We start from the raw sequence: 25295 nt of genomic DNA, 5'->3' as shown, positions 1-25295 counted from the left end.
TTCGTGTGACGCCATTTTGCTGGCCAGTGCATCAGCTGCACTCGTGCACGCTCGCGTATGCTCTTTGTCACAGGGGGGTTTGGGGGGGGGGGGCGCCCTTGGAGCAAGACAACGCTTCCTCGCATATGGCCAATGTTATATACCACACAAATGTTCAGAATTAGAAGATTATTTTCTGTGTTTTACTAACTATAATGCACGAAAAGTTACGTCAATAAATTTTTTGATTAATAAAAAATAACTAACATTTAACTTATTCTTTGAGGTCAAGCCGTGAGGGCGTTTGAAGACATCTTTTAAGGTTGTCAAAACGACTATTTGATGAAATAATGAGTTTTTAAGAATTTGTACGCATCCAAACAACATGTTGTGTCTTGAAATGCTGCTAATCGCGAACTTAAACGAACTGCCTGTGTAACGTTTCAAAATATAAACAGCAAACACACGTTACATTTACCGAGTGTTACTCGTGGATAGTTGAGTTGCAGTGTGCGGCACTCAGAAGAGGTCCGTGTAGTTTTTGGAACATATCCTCGATGCTTACTGGTGGAGAGGGGTGACCACGTGTTTGTAGCACCGTAACCGTTGGCGACTGTGCATCCACCACTCACAGACTCCGTACTTTGACGAAAGATTCCTTTGGAAACCGGTTGCCGATAAATCGTTTAGAATAGTGTAACTTTGTACAACACATGACTAGAGACCCGGAAAATTCGTGGGTTCAATGACCTTCAGGATGGACTCCAATATCCTCTACACACTCGGGAAAATGCCAACTGTTCATTGGCTGCTGACTTGTGAGTCGTCTCGACTGGGTGGCCAGTGATTCGACACTTCTATGAGTGAGGGTCTCTAATTGGCCCTCAGTCCTCCAGATTAATAGTAAACCAAGCAGAAATAAGGTAAAATAATTTGAATTTTAGCATAACACGAAATGAACCCGCGAATTTTCCGGGTCTCTACACATGACTATTGTTATTATTACATGTATGAAATACGTTTTTCGAGATAATACTGAGTATCTCTTACGAAAATTGGCGCATAATTTTATGTTTTATTTGATGTTTCATTCAAGCATATATATATATTTTTTAATAATGGAAACTATTATCGAATAATCAACAGTTAGAATTCATTTTGTTGTATCATTCTTATTATGTGCGCAGTTAATACTGGAAAGCTATTCAGGGACATGTTGAACTATTGGAGATACTGGGCCAACACACAGTATAAATGCCCTGGTAAGAAGCGGAACCAGTTGTTACTGCGAAGACGATTTTGCATTGATATGTTTTTTTAAGCAAATGTACAAATTTATAAATATCTGTAATTTTACAATAATATTTCTGTTCCATTTACAAAAAAGAAAAAAAAAATTGCAGCGCTGTGCTCAATCTATCACTTTTAAAATTTTTACCTAAAATTTACGAATAACGCTAGTTATAAGATATCCAGGAATCCACGTGTACATAACTTTCCCTGAAGAGCTTTCCAGTATTAACTGCGCACATAATAAGCACGATAAAACAAAGTATAATCATGTTGAATATTCCATTATCTTTTCCTTGGTTTAAATTTTTTTTTTAAATGAAACATCAACTGATATATTACATTACGCGCCAATTTTTGTAAGATAATGTCGTTATTTGTGAAAAAAAAAAAAAGATTTGGTATATGCAAAAATAACCATGGCCATCTGTTGTAAAACGTTACAATATATTCCTGTAGTGTTGGTGACTGGTTCTTAAAGGAACCTTCAGTAAAAGCACGGGACATTTTCGTGTCGTTACCACAACGCCGAAATACCATAACGCCGAATGTCAAAATTGACCACAACGCCGACAACTAGAAAACTGCTGTGTACCACAACGCCGAAATAACAAATGAATGAATTTGTGTGTGTTTCTTAAATGTACCTTAACGCCGAAATACCACAATCAAACCTAACCTTACCTAACCTAACTTAACCTAGCCTATCCTAGCCTACCCTAACCTAGCCTAACCTAACCTAGTCTAACCTAAACCTAGCCTTTGTGACAGTCCTGCAATGACATTTTTCGGCGTTAGTGTATTTCGGCGTTGTGGTACACAGCAGTTTTCTAGCTGTCGGCATTGTGGTCAATTTGGTATTTCGGCGTTGTGGTGTGTCCCCGAAATTTTCTTTGTGGCGCTGCGCTGTTCGCCTGGGTACGCCGCAACCCGTCTCGTCGCGCGCCTGAACGTGCCGCAACCCGTCGCGCGCGGATGTGCTCGAGTCTCCCGCCCTCCAGGCGGCAGGACCGCGGCTGGCAGCGTCCCGCTGGCTTTGTTCCCATCGGCCAAGGACTCCGCGGAGTAACAGGATACAGTCGCTCGACCTCGCCTCCCCCTCGCGATACCCAGTCGTAAACTCCTTTTTTTCCATTCACACCACAGCTCTACCCGCGCCGACAATGTGCCATAAACAAGAGTATTCCTTTCGTATCTGGCCGTAAATACGAGATTTTCCAAAGTGAAAAAAAAAAGTTCAAGGTGACAAATTTCTTCTAAATAACACACACACGTTCAATAAAAACAACAGAATTTTCCTTTCAGTCTAAGTAAATTAATAATGAATAGATGAAAAGTTATTTAACGTATTAATTGAGTATCTAAGTGTATAACAAGTAATTTGTTTTCTAAACTTTTTTTGCTTGGTATTTTCATTTAAAAGAAATAATTTTACATTAGTGCAAGTTATATGTTGGTTTTATATTATTGTTTATTTGAAAATTCCAACTTTAATACACCAAATGTTCAGATCCAACTTAAAAAAAAAAATATTTACTAGCATTGGAAGCTTTTAAGCCATATGGCTACTAATGTTTTTTTTTTTTTAATGCTAAACCTGCAGCCTGTGCTTCTCGGTTGAATTTTGACTCACACTGTAAGTAATGTTATGGCATATTGCTCGAAGCAGGAACGACTTCATTGCGTCTAAAATTACGTCCGAAACCTCTTCCATGCCCGCACAGAAAAAAAAATTCTGTACGTTCACAAAAGTGGAAATATAGTTGCCAAGAAATAGTTAGTAATCATACCAGTAAGATATTGGAAATTAGTACAACACATGGTTATAGTTAATTTTCGCATTATAAAATATTTTTTTTTTGTTCGAGATATTACTGAGAAGTTATCCCGAAAATTGGCGCATAATTTTATATCTTGACTGATTTTTTCAGTGAAGCATAATTTTTTTTAAACCGTGGGAAATATAATTTATTACTCAACTATTTGACTTTATTTTGTTGCATCAAGCTTATTATGCGCGCACTTAATACTGGGCAGCTATTCAGGGAACGGTTTACAAATACTGGGACAACGTAATGCAAACATGCCCGGGCAAGAATCCGTACCCAGTATTACTGCGAACATTAATTTATAGTGATACAGATGTTTTTCGTGATAATTAGAGACCTGAAAAATTCGTGGATTCATTTGGTGATAGGCTAGAATTCAAACACATATACCTCTTAGATAATTTTGCTATTGGCTTACTGTTCATCTGGACGAAACTCAACCAGTTATAAACCCTCAACCAAAGAAGGATCGAATCACAGACAAACCAGCTGGGACGACTTAACAAGTCAGCAGCCAATGAACTTGCGTTATTTGCCCGAGTGTACAGGGGTATGCGCAGTCTATCCTGAAGGCCATCGAAACCGCGAATTTTGCAGGTCTCTCGTGATATGTACAAATGTACAAATATTTGTAATTTTACATGGATATTTCTGTTACATTTACAAAAAAAAGGAAATACGGTTACGGTGCAGCGGTGTTTAAAGTTGTTGTAACTGGATGTTAATTACTGCGGTAACGATGCGCATTCTCGTCGTGACGCGGCAAGACCGCAGCAGTCTTGATTGCCGGCGCCACCCCGATGTGTAACAGCGGCGGTTCATGTCGACATCTGCGCGCCGTTTCAAAATGCGCATTTCTCTCTTCCCCCTCCCCCCACAACCAACCAAAATTAACCCCCCCCCCCTGGGGGCGGCGCGTTACCCCAGCGGGCGACCGACTTCCACCCGCTGATTGGCTCGGCGAGACACGGCGTGCTCCCGGCCACGTGATTGGCCGCGAGCTGGAGAGAGACAGGCGGTACCGTGCTTGGTAGTCCTCGTGTGCTTGTTCTTGCTGCCCGGTGTCTATTCTTGTGCCTGATTAGTAGGGACCGGAAAAATTCGCGGTTTCATTTCGCGATGGGCTAGAATCCAAGTGCGTGTAACTTATTGTCGCTTCAGTGATTGGAAAACAGTTTGCCTGAAGGACTGTGAGCCAATGAATGACCCTCAACGTAAGAAGTATCGAATCACAAGAATCCCAGTTAGCAGGTGTCACGAGTCAGTAGCCAATGAGCTGACGTAATTTTCCCGCGTACATATAGAGGATCGTGGAGTCCATCCTAGGGGTCATCGAAACCACGAATTTTTCCAGTCTCTACTGATTAGTAGGGGCAGGCATTTTTCCCGAACGCCTATTAGATTGCAACAAGGTATACCCGCACCACTGGCTGCCGTCTGCGACAGAAGTCGTTGCCTTGTTTGACCGGGCCACTCGGGAAGGTTTTTCTTCCGCACTGAATTATTGTGGATTGGTGTTTTTAACAATCGTCATGCACCTGAAAGAAACTCACCCAATAACGAAACCCAGATGGTGCTACAGTGTTTTAATTTTCATTTAATCTCGAAATCGTTTCGCGAAATCTGCATGCCCCTAGCGATGACTTTCGCACTAAACACTACTCCATACAAAGTATACAACAATGAGCTAATCCAGCCGTTAAATAATAAAAAAACACACGATATGTTAAGTACTTTAAAATTAGTTTACCTTCTTGTTAGATGAGTTAACGTGGGCGATATTTGTCTTAAGGAAAGCTGGTACACGTGTTTTTCTAGTAAATAAAACTTCGTGGTTCCGCGCCAGGAAGTCTTGATCAGCGATAATTTCGGGAAAAAAATGCCCGTAATGCTGGGCAGAACTGTAGGTAAGTGTTTCTAGAACGGTGTCGTCTCTGAGATCAAGGTTGATGACTGGCACGTGGTCTTACCGTCGTGCATAGAGAGAGAGATTACGATATTTGAACTATAAACATAACACTAGACAGCTGAGAAACAACGATAAAAGTGTAATGCAAATCCAAGAATATAATACCGGGCGTTTAATATTTAAAAATTAATTTGAAAACACGTATTTTTTCTGTAGCCATTTTGACGCGTGTAAAAATACAGTTTGGTAACAAAATACGGGACCAGAACTACTCCCTCGTCCACCGCGTACCCCAGATGCGTCTCGTAAGTAGACACCACTCTGATGTCTTCTTCTGAAGCTGCGCGCACCGTGTGTGTGCCCGGGTAGGCGGGGACCTTACAGTGTTAGTTCACTGTCTGGTGCGTGGAGGCTGTACACGGCCTGCGCACACCACTTGTGGCGAAATCGGACAACAAAAATTCACGGATTCAGTGACCTCCAGGATAGACTCTACTACACTCTACACATTCGGGCAAATGCCACCTGTTCATTGGCTGCTTGTGAGTCGTCTCGACCGAGTGTCTGTGATTCGACACTTCTTTGAGCGAGGGTCTCTAATTGGCCATCATTACTCCAGATTAACAGTGGACCAGTGGTACAAGCAGCGCTAAGGTATAATTATTTGAATTGTAGCATTTCACTAAATGAATCTGCGAATTTTGCAGGTCTCTACTTATGCGTTTATTTTAGAAAATGAAGAAATTTAGTGTTGGTAAATAAGTACATTGATAATTATTTTCACGCGACTACTAATCAGCAGCCTGTAAAAACTATTTATTAACTTGTATATCGTACTGTGTTATGTAGGTTAATAAACAGTTTATAAACAATAGTTAAATATTCATTTCTCGAATCACGTTCTAAATAAACGATGATTAATTTTTCATAGGGATGGGCTAATCAAATCCTCAAATATTACCAGATTCTTAGTATTCGAAGAATTCAATAATCGAGGTAAAAGTATTCGAAGAATAATGTTACAGGGAAAAAGTTAATTAAAAAAATAATACCGACAACCTCTAGAAATTTACTAGACCAATTTTTTCTTCATACCTATTTTGTTAATTTTTCCCAAGATATTGTACTTTTAACATGTAGGTATTTATACTTATTAATAAAATTACATGTATTAATTCTGGAAACGTAGTTGTGAAACAACCATTTATGGGGCTGAATGTTTCAATAAGAGAGTAAGTAATTTTCATTTTTGTAAATTATTTTATTTTGGACCCTTGAGATCTGGATTTGGATCGAGGGGTGTATTGGAAATATTCTTTAGGATTCGAATTCAAGATTGGGATTCAAAAAAATTGTTTTTTTGACCCATTACTAAATATTAAAATTAGAAATGCCTGGAAAATATTAAACATCGATATTTTCCTACCACTATATGATAAATAATTAAAAAAAACAGTTCCCAACTGCCGTCCTACTCTTTTCTGAATGGCTTTTACGCCATGCGCCCGGAACATATATAAAATATATTCATTTGCTCCCTACCATGTACGCTTTGCGCTGTTGTGAATCAAATAGGTTTGAATACATGACCAGGGTTCGCACGCCTCCTTTATCTGTCTTAAATTGATGAAGGGCCCTTGAAAGTCCTTGAAATCCCCCCAAAAAAGACTGATAGCTTCTAGGTATAACGCAACTTGGCAGCAAGCCACGCGGGGACTGAGAGCGGGCCACTAATGGGGATGTGCTTGTAGTGGTAGTGGAGGGACGCGGGGACTGCAGGCGGGCCACTAATGGGGAGGTGCTTGTAGTGGTAGTGGAGGGACGCGGGGACTGCAGGCGGGCCACTAATGGGGAGGTGCTTGTAGTGGTAGTGGAGGGATGCGGGGACTGAGAGCGGGCCACTAATGGGGAGGTGCATGTAGCGGTAGTGGAGGGACGCGGGGACTGAGAGCGGGCCACTAATGGGGAGGTGTTTGTAGTGGTAGTGGAGGGACGCGGGGTTGAGATCGGGCCACTAATGGGTATGTGCTTGTAGCGGTAGTGGAGGGACGCGGGGACTGAGAGCGGGCCACTTATGGGGAGGTGCTGGTAGTGGTAGTGGAGGGAAACGGGGACTGCAAGCGGGCCACTAATGGGGAGGTGCATGTAGCGGTAGTGGAGGGACGCGGGGACTGAGAGCGGGCCACTAATGGGGAGGTGTTTGTAGTGGTAGTGGAGGGACGCGGGGACTGAGAGCGGGCCACTAATGGGGAGGTGCTTGTAGTGGTAGTGGAGGGATGCGGGGACTGAGAGCGGGCCACTAATGGGGATGTGCTTGTAGCGGTAGTGGAGGGACGCGCGGACTGAGAGCGGGCCACTAATGGGGAGGTGCTTGTAGTGGTAGTGGAGGGACGCGGGGACTGCAGGCGGGCCACTAATGGGGAGGTGCTTGTAGTGGTAGTGGAGGGACGCGGGGACTGAGAGCGGGCCACTAATGGGGAGGTGCTTGTAGTGGTAGTGGAGGGACACAGGGACTGCAGGCGGGCCACTAATGGGGATGTACTTGTAGTGGTAGTGGAGGGATGGTGGACTGCAAGTGGGCCACTAATGGGGAGGTGCTTGTAGTGGTAGTGGAGGGACGCGGGAACTGAGAGCGGGCCACTAATGGGGAGGTGCTTGTAGTGGTAGTGGAGGGACGCGGGGACTGCAGGCGGGCCACTAATGGGGATGTGCTTGTAGTGGTAGTGGAGGGACGCGGGAACTGAGAGCGGGCCACTAATGGGGATGTGCTTGTAGTGGTAGTGGAGGGACACGGGGACTGAGAGCGGGCCACTAATGGGGAGGTGCTTGTGGTGGTAGTGGAGGGATGGTGGACTGCAAGTGGGCCACTAATGGGAAGGTGCTTGTAGTGGTAGTGGAGGGACGCGGGAACTGAGAGCGGGCCACTAATGGGGAGGTGCTTGTAGTGGTAGTGGAGGGACGCGGGGACTGCAGGCGGGCCACTAATGGGGATGTGCTTGTAGTGGTAGTGGAGGGACGCGGGAACTGAGAGCGGGCCACTAATGGGGATGTGCTTGTAGCGGTAGTGGAGGGACGCGGGGACTGAGAGCGGGCCACTAATGGGGAGGTGCTTGTAGTGGTAGTGGAGGGACGCGGGGACTGAGAGCGGGCCACTAATGGGGAGGTGCTTGTAGTGGTAGTGGAGGGACGCGGGGACTGAGAGCGGGCCACTAATGGGGATGTGCTTGTAGCGGTAGTGGAGGGACGCGGGGACTGCAGGCGGGCCACTAATGGGGATGTACTCGTAGTGGTAGTGGAGGGACGCGGGGACTGAGAGCGGGCCACTAATGGGGATGTACTCGTAGCGGCAGTGGAGGGACGCGGGGACTGAGAGCGGGCCACTAATGGGGAGGTGCTTGTAGTGGTAGTGGAGGGACGCGGGGACTGAGAGCGGGCCACTAATGGGGATGTGCTTGTAGCGGTAGTGGAGGGACGCGGGGACTGAGAGCGGGCCACTAATGGGGATGTGCTTGTAGCGGTAGTGGAGGGACGCGGGGACTGAGAGCGGGCCACTAATGGGGATGTGCTTGTAGTGGTAGTGGAGGGACGCGGGGACTGAGAGCGGGCCACTAATGGGGATGTGCTTGTAGCGGTAGTGGAGGGACGCGGGGACTGAGAGCGGGCCACTAATGGGGAGGTGCTTGTAGTGGTAGTGGAGGGACGCGGGGACTGAGAGCGGGCCACTAATGGGGAGGTGTTTGTAGTGGTAGTGGAGGGACGCGGGGACTGAGAGCGGGCCACTAATGGGGATGTGCTTGTAGCGGTAGTGGAGGGACGCGGGGACTGAGAGCGGGCCACTAATGGGGAGGTGCTTGTAGTGGTAGTGGAGGGACGCGGGGACTGAGAGCGGGCCACTAATGGGGATGTGCTTGTAGCGGTAGTGGAGGGACGCGGGGACTGAGAGCGGGCCACTTATGGGGAGGTGCTTGTAGTGGTAGTGGAGGGACGCGGGGACTGAGAGCGGGCCACTAATGGGGATGTGCTTGTAGCGGTAGTGGAGGGACGCGGGGACTGAGAGCGGGCCACTAATGGGGAGGTGCTTGTAGTGGTAGTGGAGGGACGCGGGAACTGAGAGCGGGCCACTAATGGGGATGTGCTTGTAGCGGTAGTGGAGGGACGCGGGGACTGAGAGCGGGCCACTAATGGGGAGGTGCTTGTAGTGGTAGTGGAGGGACGCGGGGACTGCAGGCGGGCCACTAATGGGGATGTACTTGTAGTGGTAGTGGAGGGACGCGGGGACTGAGAGCGGGCCACTAATGGGGAGGTGCTTGTAGTAGTAGTGGAGGGACGCGGGAACTGAGAGCGGGCCACTAATGGGGAGGTGCTTGTAGCGGTAGTGGAGGGACGCGGGGACTGAGAGCGGGCCACTAATGGGGAGGTGCTTGTATTGGTAGTGGAGGGACGCGGGGACTGCAGGCGGGCCACTAATGGGGATGTGCTTGTAGTGGTAGTGGAGGGACGCGGGAACTGAGAGCGGGCCACTAATGGGGATGTGCTTGTAGTGGTAGTGGAGGGACACGGGGACTGAGAGCGGGCCACTAATGGGGAGGTGCTTGTAGTGGTAGTGGAGGGATGGTGGACTAGAAGTGGGCCACTAATGGGGAGGTGCTTGTAGTGGTAGTGGAGGGACGCGGGAACTGAGAGCGGGCCACTTATGGGAGGTGCTTGTAGTGGTAGTGGAGGGACACGGGGACTGAGAGCGGGCCACTAATGGGGATGTGCTTGTAGCGGTAGTGGAGGGACGCGGGGACTGAGAGCGGGCCACTAATGGGGAGGTGCTTGTAGTGGTAGTGGAGGTACGCGGGAACTGAGAGCGGGCCACTAATGGGAGGTGCTTGTAGCGGTAGTGGAGGGACGCGGGGACTGAGAGCGGGCCACTAATGGGGAGGTGCTTGTAGTGGTAGTGGAGGGACGCGGGGACTGAGAGCGGGCCACTAATGGGGATGTACTTGTAGTGGTAGTGGAGGGACGCGGGGACTGAGAGCGGGCCACTAATGGGGAGGTGCTTGTAGCGGTAGTGGAGGGACGCGGGGACTGAGAGCGGGCCACTAATGGGGAGGTGCTTGTAGTGGTAGTGGAGGGATGCGGGGACTGAGAGCGGGCCACTAATGGGGATGTGCTTGTAGCGGTAGTGGAGGGACGCGGGGACTGAGAGCGGGCCACTAATGGGGAGGTGCTTGTAGTGGTAGTGGAGGGACGCGGGGACTGAGAGCGGGCCACTAATGGGGATGTGCTTGTAGTGGTAGTGGAGGGACGCGGGGACTGAGAGCGGGCCACTAATGGGGATGTGCTTGTAGTGGTAGTGGAGGGACGCGGGGACTGAGAGCGGGCCACTAATGGGGAGGTGCTTGTAGTGGTAGTGGAGGGACGCGGGGACTGAGAGCGGGCCACTAATGGGGATGTGCTTGTAGCGGTAGTGGAGGGACGCGGGGACTGAGAGCGGGCTACTAATGGGGAGGTGCTTGTAGTGGTAGTGGAGGGACGCGGGAACTGAGAGCGGGCCACTAATGGGGATGTGCTTGTAGCGGTAGTGGAGGGACGCGGGGACTGAGAGCGGGCCACTAATGGGGAGGTGCTTGTAGTGGTAGTGGAGGGACGCGGGGACTGCAGGCGGGCCAGTAATGGGGATGTACTTGTAGTGGTAGTGGAGGGACGCGGGGACTGAGAGCGGGCCACTAATGGGGAGGTGCTTGTAGTAGTAGTGGAGGGACGCGAGAACTGAGAGCGGGCCACTAATGGGGAGGTACTTGTAGCGGTAGTGGAGGGACGCGGGGACTGAGAGCGGGCCACTAATGGGGAGGTGCTTGTAGTGGTAGTGGAGGGACGCGGGGACTGCAGGCGGGCCACTAATGGGGATGTGCTTGTAGTGGTAGTGGAGGGACGCGGGAACTGAGAGCGGGCCACTAATGGGGAGGTGCTTGTAGTGGTAGTGGAGGGACACGGGGACTGAGAGCGGGCCACTAATGGGGAGGTGCTTGTAGTGGTAGTGGAGGGATGGTGGACTGCAAGTGGGCCACTAATGGGGAGGTGCTTGTAGTGGTAGTGGAGGGACGCGGGAACTGAGAGCGGGCCACTAATGGGGAGGTGCTTGTAGTGGTAGTGGAGGTACGCGGGAACTGAGAGCGGGCCACTAATGGGAGGTGCTTGTAGCGGTAGTGGAGGGACGCGGGGACTGAGAGCGGGCCACTAATGGGGAGGTGCTTGTAGTGGTAGTGGAGGGACGCGGGGACTGAGAGCGGGCCACTAATGGGGATGTACTTGTAGTGGTAGTGGAGGGACGCGGGGACTGAGAGCGGGCCACTAATGGGGAGGTGCTTGTAGCGGTAGTGGAGGGACGCGGGGACTGAGAGCGGGCCACTAATGGGGAGGTGCTTGTAGTGGTAGTGGAGGGATGCGGGGACTGAGAGCGGGCCACTAATGGGGATGTGCTTGTAGCGGTAGTGGAGGGACGCGGGGACTGAGAGCGGGCCACTAATGGGGAGGTGCTTGTAGTGGTAGTGGAGGGACGCGGGGACTGAGAGCGGGCCACTAATGGGGATGTGCTTGTAGTGGTAGTGGAGGGACGCGGGGACTGAGAGCGGGCCACTAATGGGGATGTGCTTGTAGTGGTAGTGGAGGGACGCGGGGACTGAGAGCGGGCCACTAATGGGGAGGTGCTTGTAGTGGTAGTGGAGGGACGCGGGGACTGAGAGCGGGCCACTAATGGGGATGTGCTTGTAGCGGTAGTGGAGGGACGCGGGGACTGAGAGCGGGCCACTAATGGGGAGGTGCTTGTAGTGGTAGTGGAGGGACGCGGGAACTGAGAGCGGGCCACTAATGGGGATGTGCTTGTAGCGGTAGTGGAGGGACGCGGGGACTGAGAGCGGGCCACTAATGGGGAGGTGCTTGTAGTGGTAGTGGAGGGACGCGGGGACTGCAGGCGGGCCACTAATGGGGATGTACTTGTAGCGGTAGTGGAGGGACGCGGGGACTGAGAGCGGGCCACTAATGGGGAGGTGCTTGTAGTAGTAGTGGAGGGACGCGGGAACTGAGAGCGGGCCACTAATGGGGAGGTACTTGTAGCGGTAGTGGAGGGACGCGGGGACTGAGAGCGGGCCACTAATGGGGAGGTGCTTGTAGTGGTAGTGGAGGGACGCGGGGACTGCAGGCGGGCCACTAATGGGGATGTGCTTGTAGTGGTAGTGGAGGGACGCGGGAACTGAGAGCGGGCCACTAATGGGGAGGTGCTTGTAGTGGTAGTGGAGGGACACGGGGACTGAGAGCGGGCCACTAATGAGGAGGTGCTTGTAGTGGTAGTGGAGGGATGGTGGACTGCAAGTGGGCCACTAATGGGGAGGTGCTTGTAGTGGTAGTGGAGGGACGCGGGAACTGAGAGCGGGCCACTAATGGGGAGGTGCTTGTAGTGGTAGTGGAGGGACGCGGGGACTGCAGGCGGGCCACTAATGGGGAGGTGCTTGTAGCGGTAGTGGAGGGACGCGGGGACTGAGAGAGGACTTGTCTGGGTGGTTGCAGGCCCCGCAGCGCGCCGCCATGATGGTCTCCAGGCGCCGCATCCTGTCCCGCTCCAGGGACGACCTCAGCTCCGGCGAGCTGGGGCTGCAGGAGGAGGAGGAGGACGTCTGGTCCAGCAAGGAGAAGCTGTACAAGGTGAGCGCCAGCGGTTCACTTTGCCCCACCATTTAACCGGGCCATTCGGGTCGCACTGGATGGCTGTCATTGGTGAGCTAGCTAGGATGTTTTTTTTTTTTTTTTTTCTCGGAATGCACACGCCCCTAGTAATTAGGTTTTGGTGATACCACATTGCGGCAGTTCATATTGGCGTGGCACGGACGTCTCCTCCCCCCTTCTCATGTCTCCATCTTGTTTGAATTCCCCCTCCTCGTTCGGTGCGCCTGCGCGCTCTGCTCAGGGCGTAACTATACAAGGCCTCCAGACCTCTCCGGCTAAACTTCTTAGCTTTCTGTTAAACATTTTTTTTTAGTATTGGTTGGTAGAACAAACGTGGCAGATCATGTAATATCTCTTTATTATAGTACGTAATTGTAAATGTGCGACGTGTACTTACGACGGGACATGGTACAAGTTTTGTTTTGTCATAGGACTGTTGTCAGTTTTTATTTTATTTCGAAATCGTTGCGTCTGGTCAGCCGTCGTTTAGCTTCCTTTGGTATTGTGGTCAATTGCTTTCGTTTGGGCCCCTTTCGAACCGTGCTGCGTCGTGAGATTTCACGGTCGCTATAGTGTTTGCGGTGATCCGTCATTATTTATAGAATTTTCTTACAAATTTAAATTACAATGAGTCCTTTTGATAGTTCCTGTGGTGCTACCACAAGGTAACCACTTCTCCACCTTGTTTATAACTGGCTCAGTGTCCCCAAGGGATTGTCGATAGCACAGGCCGCTCATCGACTCAAAGAGGACGTATATGTGCTTCAAGTCTATTTTGCTACCCAATGAATTTGCAATAAAAAAATCGTGGTTCCTACAATCAACAATGCGGAGTTCCAATGTTTGCTTACACAAATATATTATTTTTCTTTTTTCAAACTTGCAGGGCTTTCTTATTATTATTTTAGATAATAGCCGCAATTATTGTTTCCCAATTAGTATTTTCTCCCATCTTCTGTTTAACTGAAGTAGATTGTTCGCTATGTATTTAGCTTGTAATTATCTTCACCTCCTTCCACGACTTCTGTGCTTATATTTTAGCAGTTCTCAGTAAGGTAAGAAAATCTGTGTTATTTATATTTTAATTAAAAATTTGTGAACCATTTCAGATCAAGCGTTTGGAAGAGAAAAGAAGCTTACTGTTAATGTAATTACTTAATGCCAAATTTCTACTATAAAATCCACCAACACCCACCAAATTTCACATTTGAGACATAATTGACCAGAATAACAGTTTAATAAAATATAAATTTACATTAAAAATAGAAATATTCTTGATTTACCTTTTTTAAATATACTAAGATTTAATTTTAATTATTTAAAAAAATTTAATTTTTCTGAACTGAATAAAACACAAATACCCAAAAGAATAGCAATCCTCTGAGCTATGATTACGGAAAAGATTTGAGTGATTGAAATATGCTGCATATCATAGCAAAATCCGTATATCTAACTTTTTATCAATATTATTATTGCTATTTTCTCTTCCCTTCGTACCTATTTGATGTGAGATGTCGAATATTAACGGAAATTAACGTGTGTTCAAAAAAGTCTAATGTTTTAAAAATATTTTAAAAAACACATGATTTTCAAAATTTTACCCTAAATAATTTGCGAACTAATTTGAAAATGTGTGAACAAAATAGAATATTCTAAAACATGATATTTCTCTTAATAAACTCCTGTAGGTCCTAGTATGAATATTTTTTAACAATTTATACTCAGAAAATTTGCAACAAGCAATAGGTACATAAAGCTTTTAAAACAATTTTTTTTATCAATTTATTAAAATATGGTTAGATAATCTAACTAATAATGGAATTTATTTACTATAAAGTGGGGTTTTATTTTCTCTGGTAGTTAATATGTTCTTTAAATTTATTTTAATCATTATATAAAATTTGATATATTTTGAGTTAATGTAATAATTTGTGTTACATAACAATTAGTTGCATTTTTAGATTTCGCTATAATTTTTCAATAATATTAGTTTGTATGGTTATTAAAAGGTAATAGTTTATTTAGTCAAAATACCACATGTACTTAGATATAAAACATAGTGTACTTGTGTAAATAATGTGAAAATATTTAACGTTGCGAGTGGGAAAGCAGATCAGAAAAGGATAGCCAAATTAATTAAATACAGTTTATTTATTACTACTATTTAAACTTTTAACTAAATTACGACACTGAATATTTCTGTCCACAAATTAATCACTTGTAAATTTAGCCCTCAGTTTACACTCCCCACTGGTGCTCGGCTCGACTACGCATCTCTTACCTCGCACCTGTGTCCCGATGCACCAGTGTCCGCACACGAAGCCAGTCTCTCCTCACTTCACTGCCCTATCTCGAAGACTGGCATCGCCGTTTTTATACCCCTCAGCCCCCTTCTGGAACCATCCCGCGCACCTTCGAAGTGTCGCGTCATCAGGGTCGACCTGACGCCCGAAGCTCCCAGAACAGCGGCGTCCCAGTTACGCCACTTCGCGCGCGCGGGTACCTGGAAACGTGCCTCGGACCCTCCAGGACTGCAGAGAGCTCAATGAGAAGCAGTCGAGGAAGAGATGAAGCGGCGTGGTGGAGGGTGGGTAGCGAGGCGCCGTTGCTAATCCGATCAGGCGTGTCACGGTAATGGACCACGCCTCGAGCGCGCGGGCTGTTCGGTAAGCTGGCCTGCCTCTTTGCCCTCGCATCTGCCATCCTCGTAACAATATATATTTGTTACGTGAACACCTCCGTGCTGTTTTCAAAATAAATTCCACGGAGGGAGCAACACAGTTATTTTTGAGCATCTTGCAAGACAGGCGAGAATGCTGTTGAAATACATTCGTTGCGAAAGCGAAATCTGCTTTTGGAAATAACAGAGAAACAAACATACGTTACACGGAGCTGGGCTATTTCTGTGCGCGCAAAGAACTACCACGGCGACCGGTACATAACTTAGCCGGCCCGGCCGTATAATTACTTTGTGGGTTTATAGACCTGGTCCCCCCCCTTCCCGTTCTCCCCTCTCCCCGTGTCTTGGCCCGCGGCCTGCCTTGTAAGGAAACCTGCTTGGCTGCGCTCGCACTCCGCGGGAAATAGCTGATAAATTTCAGCCGCGATAATTCGCTTCGCGGATAAACCCCCCCCCCCCCCCCCACACACACACACCCTCCTCCCTCCCTCCTTCATCACTCCACACTTATTTTCCTCCCCTTATCAACGTTGTCTTCAAACACTCTACAGTCTGTGCACAATCACCCTCGCCACTGACGAAGCCAACGATATGTATGGCCCCGATTTATTTTTTTTTCTCGCTAAATCTATACTTAAACGAATAAATATATATATATAAATAAATGATTAAATGACAGAATATGAATTGTATGTGGAAATCTCACTCTATAATCACAGAAAATAAAATCGTTCCATTGTATTTTAAGTGCTGTCTAGGCTTGTAACATTTGACATCAGATGATATATTAGCTTGTTCCCCGAGTGAGTTAATAGTTAAGACACCTTTGCTGTCCATTTTTGAGTTTTTTTTAAAAATGAAAACCAATGAAAATCATCAATGGTGTATGCCCATAAAATTATTTAAAGTCACCCTTCGCCACTGTAAGAATTATTCAAACAATGCAAAGAAAATCAACTTATTAAGCGTGTTGTATTCCACACACACAAAAAAATTGAATTTTTATGAGCATTTGACTTGACTTTTTTCCCCCCCACTAATATTAGAAAACTAGCGCTGGTGATTCATCTGTGAGAGACTTCGGCGCACTGGCTCCTAGAACCTCGGTCCACTTTTAACTCGGCCAATGAGGGAGCGGATACTGTAGTACAAAACGCACGTGATACGTTATGAAATAGTAACTATGCCGTAGCAGCCTGTGATTCGATAAAGCTTTGGTTGGGTGTTTCTCATTGGCTCAGAGTGATCCAGGTGAGTTGTGAGCCAATAGCAGAGGCAGCACTGAGGTATAACGATTTGTATTTTAGCCTATCGCGAAATGAATTCGCGAATTTTTCCGGTCTCTATTCATCACACGGCTGGTCTGGAAATCTATTCGCGAAAAAAACAAATGGCCCAAGGTGTCGCTAGCCATCCAGCTGAGCAATAGCTAGCGCTCAACACAACTTACCACCAGGGATTGAAAAAAAAAAAAATTCGCGGGTTCAATGACCTACAGGATAAAGTCTTCGATCCCCTCCATATCCCGGGTGTACTTTGCCTGTTCGTTGGGTGCTGACGTTTGAAGTTTTTTTTTACACTGGCACAGAGTCCTTCTAATCAACTGTGCTACAATCACAGAAGCAGACAAAAGTTAAATGTGTTTTGAGTCTACCTTATCGCGATATGAAACCGCGAATAAAGATAAGTAGGGTCATGCAGATTTCGCGAAAAAATTCCGAGACTAGTTTTAAGTCAAAACACTGTTACATCGTCTGCGTTTCGGGATTGGGTGAATTTCTTTCAGGCATATGTCGATTGTTAAAACACCAACCACAGTGATTCAGTGCGGATGCAAACGCGTCCTGATTGGCTCGGTCACAACAAGGCAACGACTTCTCTCGCAGACGGCGGCCAATCACAAGGAACAAACCACTGGTGCGGGTAAACCTTGTTGCAGTCTGATGGACGCTCAGGTTTATTCGCGAAAAACGCCTGCCCCTAGCCATGCAGGATGATTTCACTCGAGATCACATCTCAGTGGCTAAATTACTAGGAACCGTTTCTATGATGGACTCGATAGTCCTTTACATACTCGCGCAAATACCACCTGTTCATTGGCTGCAGACTTTTCAGAGTTCTCAACTTGCTAGCCTGTGATTCGTTACTTAAGCGGATGAGGGTTTCTCATTGGCCCAAAGTCTGCGACACAAACTGTGAACCAATAGGTAGAGACCCGGAAAATTCGCGGGTTCATTTCGTGTTATGCTAAAATTCAAATAATTTTACCTTAGTGCTGCTTCTGTCATTGGTTCACTATTAATCTGGAGGACTGAGGGCCAATAAGAGACCCTCACTCATAGAAGTGTCGAATCACAGGCCACCCAGTCGAGACGACTCACAAGTCAACAGCCAACGAACAGTTGGCATTTGCCCGAGTGTGTAGAGGATATTGGAGTCGATCCTGGAGGTCATTGAACCCGCGAATTTTTCGGGTCTCTACCAATAGCAATAGCAACGAAGATGTGCAATAGATATAATTCTGGGCTATCGCGAAACGAATGTGCGAATGTTCCCGGTCTCTGTAAATGGCCCAGCCACATGCCGGGAGGTGGCACGAGGGAGGGGGGACCCCGGCAGCTCTGCCCCCGTCGACCCCCGGCGCGCGGGTCGTGACGGAGCGGCTGTCAGCCTCGTCGCGGCGCTGGCGCAAGCCCCGGGTCGGCGACCTGCCCGTCGTGATCTGCCCGAGCCGCCTGTCGCAACGAGTCCGTGCTCCCGGCGACGAGACACTCCTCTGGGATGGACCCCGCAGTCCTCTACATGGGAAGCCTTCTGTTCTCACACGAAGTTCCCCGAAATTCATGCTTTTTTCCCCGTATCTTTAATGTAGCTGTCCTAACCAAATCAACCGTCCACGATGTTTTAAAGTATTTATAATGTAGCTAACCTAACCTAATTGACCATTAGTAGAGACCGGAAAAATTCGCGTATTCATTTCACGATATGCTAGAATCCAAACAATTGTACCTTTATATTGCTTCTGCGATTCAGTTATCTGAAGGACTTTGAGCCAATGGAAAACCTTCAACCAAAAGACTATCGAATCGCAAGCGTCCCAGTTGACAGGTGTCACGAGTCAATAGCCAATGAGCAGGTGGCATTTGCCTGAGCGTGTAGATGGTTGTGGAGTCTATCCTAGAGGTCATCGCAAGCGCGAATTTTTCCGGTCTCTAACCATTAGTTATCATGAGTTACAATGAACAAAATAAAACCTACGATGGACGATCGCGCATTTGGCTCTCTCGTCTGTGAAAAGAAGGCTTCCCTCCTCTACATACTCTCGGTTCGTTGGTCGCTGACTTGTCACTAGGGGCAGGCATTTTTCGCGAATAAAACTGAACGCCTATTAGATTGCAATTAGGCATGCTTGCCGCCAGCGGTTTCTTCCTTGCGATTGGCGGCTGTCAGCAAGAGAAGCGTTTGCCCTATTTGACCGGGCCATTCAGGGCGCGTTTGCTTCCATACTGAAGTACTGTGATTGGTGTGCTGACAGCAGACATGCACCTTAAAGAAACTCGACCAATCAATAAACACAGACGATGTTACAGTGTTTTAACCCTCAGCTAGTCTCAAAATCTTTTCGCGAAAAATACGTGCACCTACTTGTCACACGTTTCAACGTAACTCAGCACTTTATGTTCATTGGCCACAGTTCTCCAGATAAAGCGTGGGCCAATAATCGCAGAAGCGGTGCAAAGGTATACTTATTTGGATTTTAGCCTGTCGCAAAATAAATTCGTAGGGGGCAGGCATTTTTCGCGAATAAACCTGAATGTCTATTAGTCTTCAACTATAGTTATACCAACACCAGAGGTTTCTTCTTTGTGATTGGCGGCCGTCTAAGGTGTAGATCAGTGGCTCAAGACATTCACGGCGTGTGTAATAACAATAACCTGTTATCTAATGGTTAGAGACAGAAAAAAAAAATTGTGAATTTATTTCGTGATACCTTCATGCTACTTCAGAGATTGAACCACAGTTCGCTTGAAGGACTCTGAGCCAATGGGAAACCCCTTAAAAAAAGAAGTATCGAATCACAAGCACTCCAGTTAATAGATGTCTCGAATCATTAGCCAATGAGCAGGTGTAGTTTGTCCTAGTAAAAAGAGTATCGTGCATTCTATCCTAGAGGTCATTGAACCCGCGATTTTTTTCCAGTCCATATTAAAGGATTAGGTCATTCTAATGCACACACATTTACAATCTAGACTGCTACTTGGAAACTAAGCGAATTTTGTATCCCTAATTACTATATACACTGTGTCGAACAATTTTTTTGTGCAGTTCGCTTTTCCGTGTGTTAATATTATTGTGTTTACACTTAACTATTTCCTGTCACTCTCTAGGCACCTGGGTGGTGACCTTAAATAGATTCAGGACGAGCAATGCACCCAGTAGGTGCAAGCACAAGCTATTTTAATCGATATTTCGTTATTCACGATAATATGTGTGCAGTTAACTAAAAGTTTGTATAGTGCAAACGTGCAATTAAATTAATTTTGTACATATTAGAAATACTTGTGTAACGTATGCTATATTTTTTGACAAGGTAATTTAACTAAAAAAAAAAAATCTTTGCTTGGGTGACGGTACGCCAAGAGAAATAAATTTCCCTTTCAGTGAGCTATATGTATCACGTGCAACACGAAATCGGTATACTGACTTAAATTTTTTGTTGTACGGACTAATTCAGTCAATCATGCACAGTTATTAGGTATAAACTGCTGGCCCCTATAATTTTCCTTGTATAACTGATACAATCTGCGTGGAGAGTAGCTAAGTACCTGCTTCACAGAGTTTATTTTTCCCTGTAGCGAATATGGCGAGTCGTGCAGTGTAATCTGTCCCGGTGAAGGACAGTGAACGCTGTATTACCCCCACCCCTTTTCCCCTCCTACTGCGTCGTTTCAAGAACAAGTTCCCCGTCCAACGAAGAAGTCGAAGGTCATCCGGAGTAATCTTGCGGTACTGGCATTTAAGAAACCGCAGCCTTTGTTGCCAGGGAGAGCAAACAGTTGTTTAGTTGACTTTTTTTTATCGTTGATTTCTTCACCTCTATGTTTAAACCCATCCTAGTGGTATGTCACTGGTGCGAGCGAGTGAGTTGTTTCGTAACGCCTGAACGACTACAGGTTTTGTGCTTCCAACTGAAAAAGAAATCATATCGGTAGGGGACAGGCCTTTTTCGTGAAAAGATCTGAACACTTATTGGACTGCAACAAGGTATACCCGCACCAGCGGTTTATTCCTTGTGATTGGCGGCCGTCTGCGAGAGAAGTGGTTGCCTTATTTGGCCGAGCCACTCAGGACGCGTTTGCTTCCGCACTGAATTACTGTGATTAGTGTTGTAACAGTCGATATGTACCTGGGAGCAACACATACCGTGCTACAGTATTTAACTTTCATCTAGTCTCGAAATCTTTTCGCGAAATCTGCATTCGCAGATCGGGAGCAGACAGACATTGAAGACGTGGAATCAAGAGATTCTTGCTTCTGGTAAAAGAAAACTGGCCAGTAAAAACTAATGAACTGACCTCTGGTGCATCATAATCAAACTTCACCCGACTATTCACAGGGAGTTTGTTTTTTACTGACTTGGCGTGGCATACGCTGGAACTTAATGAATTACAAGTATCTTTTGAAGTGAAGCTATATTTACAGCCAGTAGGCTTAGTATTAGGGTGCTCGATAGCTGAGATATGTAGAGGTAAAGGGAATAAAAAATAAAGCATAGAGTCACACAACTGTAAGAATCTGACATGTTTGTTACAACTGTGAAGTTCTATATTGAGCCTCCATTGTGTACTTTATAGTTTGATTTGATCGTGAAAGTGAATCAATTAAATATTATGTTTTATCTATCCAGGGGGCAGAATTGTACAGTAATTTTTTTCTTTGTGTGTGTGTGTGGGGGGGGGGGGGGGTTAGCTTTTTAACATAACCCCTTTTCCTGATGTTTGCTTTCATATTCTTTACTTTTGTTTGTGGGTATTATTGATTTGTGTGTGTATGTGTGTATGTAAGTATGTATGTATGTATGTATGTATGTATAATGATTTCTTTGTACACTGTTAAAAATATTCAACTTCAATTTACTAAGAACGCTGGTTACTAATCATTCAGAGATCTTCGTAAATTTACAGACACTGACTTCATTACTTTGAATTTGAATTCGAAGGAATATATTATTTGCATATTAGCAAATCATTCAAAAGCTGGTTACGTTTACAACAAGAAAAATCTCATTTTTTTGGTCCACTGGCGTGTGTGTGCGCGCGCCTTTGTTCAGAACGAAACGCACGCCGGGGAAGTCGAAACACGGAGCTTATGCGAAGATTCAGAAATTACGAACTCCTCGTTTGTTTTTGAGTTAAATTATCCGTTGGAAATGTCCGTGAATTTATTGTGATTTCCAACAGTGTACAAACATTGCAGGTGGAGTATTGGAAAGCGAAGTGGCGCTAGTGTGATGCCAGTAGCGCCTAGGAACTGATTTTTTTTTATTAATTGTTGAAAAGGGGGGGGGGGGGGGGGGGACGCACCACAACGCCGAAATACCACAACGCCGAACATACATTAACGCCGAAAACCATAACGCCGAATGCCAAATTGACTACAACCCCGTCAGCTAGAAAGCTGCTGTGCACCACAACGCCGAATTACCACAACGCCGAAATACATTAACGCCGGAAAATGTCATTGCAGGACTGCCACAAAGGTTAGGTTATGTAAGGTTAGGTTAGGTTAGGCTAGGTTAGGCTAGCCTAGGTTAGGTTAGGTTGTGGTATTTCGGCGTTAAGATACATTTAAGAAACACACACATATTCATTCAGTTGTGTTTCATTTTGCTCCTGTGCCCCCCCCCCCCCCTCCCTGCAGCAACCTTTTTTTGGCGTTACTGTATTTCGGCGTCGTGGTACACAGCAGTTTTATAGCTGTAGGCGTTGCGGTCAATTTGGCATTCGGCGTTGTGGTAACGACCCGTTGTAAGGTTGGGGGCTCGAATGGGCAAGGGGGGGGGGGGATAATCTAAAGGTACGCCCGGTGGAGCCCGACGTCTCCGCGGCGCTCGGCCGAGTGGTTTCGCAAGGACGCGACGGTTGACGGAAGAAGCCGAGGCTCGAGTGTCGTCGTCGACGCAACCCGGCGGCGGTGTCGTCACGGCTGGAGAAGACGTTCCCATCACCACCCCTCACCCCTCACCCTCCATCCCGCCTCCTGCTCATTCGTGTTTCCGCGCGAGCCGAGCCAGCCCCGAGGGAGAAATCCTCCGTCTATTGGCATTACCGCCGGCTGGAGCGCGCGTCGCGGTTTTCTCTTGCGCACTTACCACCCCCCCCCCCCCTTCTCTCTCTGGCTGCAACACCCTTCACCGCAGACTGCAGTCGACTCGCAGGCTTTCCAACGAACAATTCACTGCAGATATGTCTGAAGCACTTTTTTTTTTTAAATTTAGCTTAGAAATCAGTTGACAATCAAGAACAATCAAGGGAATCGGATGATAATTTTTCGCGTGTTTTTTCTCCAATTATTTCATTGGAATCATTTTTCACATCGACAAGTGATTATGGAAATTTGTTTTTATTTAAATGTTATCGTTAACCTCAGTGTTTGATCTAAAAAAAAAAAAAGGTTTTTCAACAATTTGCAACAAATCAGTTGTTCAGTTCCAACTTCGAAGGCGTGTAGCAGCCTTTCGGAGCATTTTAAGACCAGAAGACGTATTTATGATTTAATTTTTTTTGATCGAAATGAACCTGCAACCTAAGTTTGACAGTAAAATTTAACGACAAAATGTTAAATTTTCGATTTTGAAAAAAATTATGCTTGTATAAAACATAAATTGAAATATATAATTATGCGCAAATTTACGTAAGAAATACTTGTATTTCACATATGGTAAATTGTGTTTTTACTAGTTTACAGTATCTTCTTGTGTCTTTGTGGTTCCCAATGCAAGCGCGGCTCCTGAAGGGGGGCGGTGGGGGCGATAGCCCCTCCCGATACCAAGTTGATTAGTTAGTGTATATTTATGTTTACTTAAGTATTTAATTTCTTATGTTAAACTTTTATTTAATCAAAAGTTGCATGGAGCTACTAAGGATCTGTATTTGAAACCTGTAATTTGTAAATAATATTCCAAGGCCAATATCTGACCACTTTCATTTTTTTTGCAACTACGACCTTTCCTTGTGCGATAGCCCCTCCTGAAGCCGCCATTGTTCCGAAGCGGTGCACGTCTCGGACGCACGTGGATGTCGGGACGGCCACGGAGCAAGGGAAAGCGGAGCGGAGCCATAGAGCAGGGAGGAACGGGAGCGAGCGCAAGATGGCGTGCGCCATGTACCGGGCCACGCCCAGGTGGCGGCTGCGACTCGGGACCGGCGAGGCTGGCTCCAGCGGGCGTCCTTGGTCCGCGGGCGGGGTCGACACTCCCAGATCTGCGATCCGCCCCCCACCCTGCCCTCAGAGGCCCGCGCCGTGCTCAGGGTTCCGGAGGTGTGTGAGATCACACACATCTGTATTCATAGAGACTGGAAAAATTCGTGGTTTCGATGACCCCTAGGATGGACTCCACGATCCTCTGTGTACGCGGGAAAACTTACGCCAGCTCATTGGCTACTGACTCGTGACACCTGCTAACTGGGATTCTTGTGATTCGATACTTCTTACGTTGAGGGTCATTCATTGAATCACAATCTTCCAGGCAAAATGTTTTCCAATCACTGAAGCGACAATAAGTTACACGCACTTGGATTATACCCCATCGCGAAATGAAACCGCGATTTTTTTCCGGGCTCTTATGTATTGATTTCGCAGTAATACGTACATATTTACAAATATCTGTAATTTCATATGAATATCTGTGTTCTACTTACAAAATAAAATAAAAAATAATAGCGTAGATGGCTTGAACGTTATCATGGCAAAGGTTTCACACGCTCACTCCCTGACTTCTTACCTCCGTGGAGACACGGACCACGTCCGGGGATTGCTACGCCCGTTTTCTTTGGTCACCCAGCGCTCCTCAGCGTTGGTCTTCCCTTCCCTTTCCGCGCGCCATGTAGGCAATCGGTAATGACTAGAAGCTGAGGCTACCCATACCAGCTTGGTCACCACCTCTGTCCCCTGCCTCACTCAACAAACTGTGTCCTTAACCCTGTAGACCTTCTCACTACTGCTCAGATCTCCCACATCACACCGGGACGCCTCAGTCACCCAGGGAACCCGTGGTCCGGTGGAGGCCTATCCAACCTCTCCTAGCTGTCGCCTCTCACCACGTCAGCTCTTCTCAGGTCTAGACAACCCTCAGAGCACCGCCACCTAGTGCGAGACCTACCCGCTGTGAACCTCAGAGGGGATTTACACTCACGCGAGGATCAGCCAACCTGGGTGAGGGAAGCCTTCATTTCACAGACGAGAGAGCCAAAACCCGAAGTTCCCCGAAGTTCATGCTTTTTTACGTATCTTTAATGTAGCAATCCTAACCAGATCAACCGTCCTCGATGGTATTTATAACGTGGCTAACCTAACCTAATTGACCATTAGTATCCTTTCATCAACACCGCCATATTTATTTACAATGAACAAAAAAAAACCGAAGATGCACGATCGGGCGTTTGGCACTCTCGTCTGTGAAAAGAAGGCTTTCCTCCTGGGTGACGCCTAGGGCCGTCGCCAGAGCTAACCGGACTCTCCACCGGCCCGGGGGTCACAGCCACACAGCCACACAGCCACACAGCCACACAGCCACTAGGGGCGCCGCCGGCAACACGGCCAGAGAGCAGTTGCCCCCGCCAGGGCGCAGAACAGGCGCCGTGCAGAGGCGGAACCAAGGCTGCGGCGCACAGTAGCCACA

At 47.0% G+C, this 25295-nt stretch overlaps 1 protein-coding gene across 2 annotated transcripts in view; it reads left to right on the top strand.

The window, feature by feature from the left end:
- LOC134540409 (uncharacterized) overlaps positions 1-25295 on the top strand; it is a 214367-nt gene that overhangs the window by 89034 nt on the left and 100038 nt on the right. For both annotated transcript variants that reach the window (XM_063383130.1, XM_063383128.1), the window contains exon 2: positions 12559-12693. In XM_063383130.1, coding sequence (XP_063239200.1) covers positions 12577-12693 — 117 coding nt within the window. In that variant the 5' untranslated portion in view covers positions 12559-12576. The remainder of the gene's footprint in view (positions 1-12558; positions 12694-25295) is intronic.

The sequence above is a fragment of the Bacillus rossius genome, chromosome 16, assembly GCF_032445375.1.
Source record: "Bacillus rossius redtenbacheri isolate Brsri chromosome 16, Brsri_v3, whole genome shotgun sequence".
NCBI lineage: Eukaryota > Metazoa > Arthropoda > Insecta > Phasmatodea > Bacillidae > Bacillus > Bacillus rossius.
This window is presented reverse-complemented; position numbering and strand designations above follow the sequence as displayed.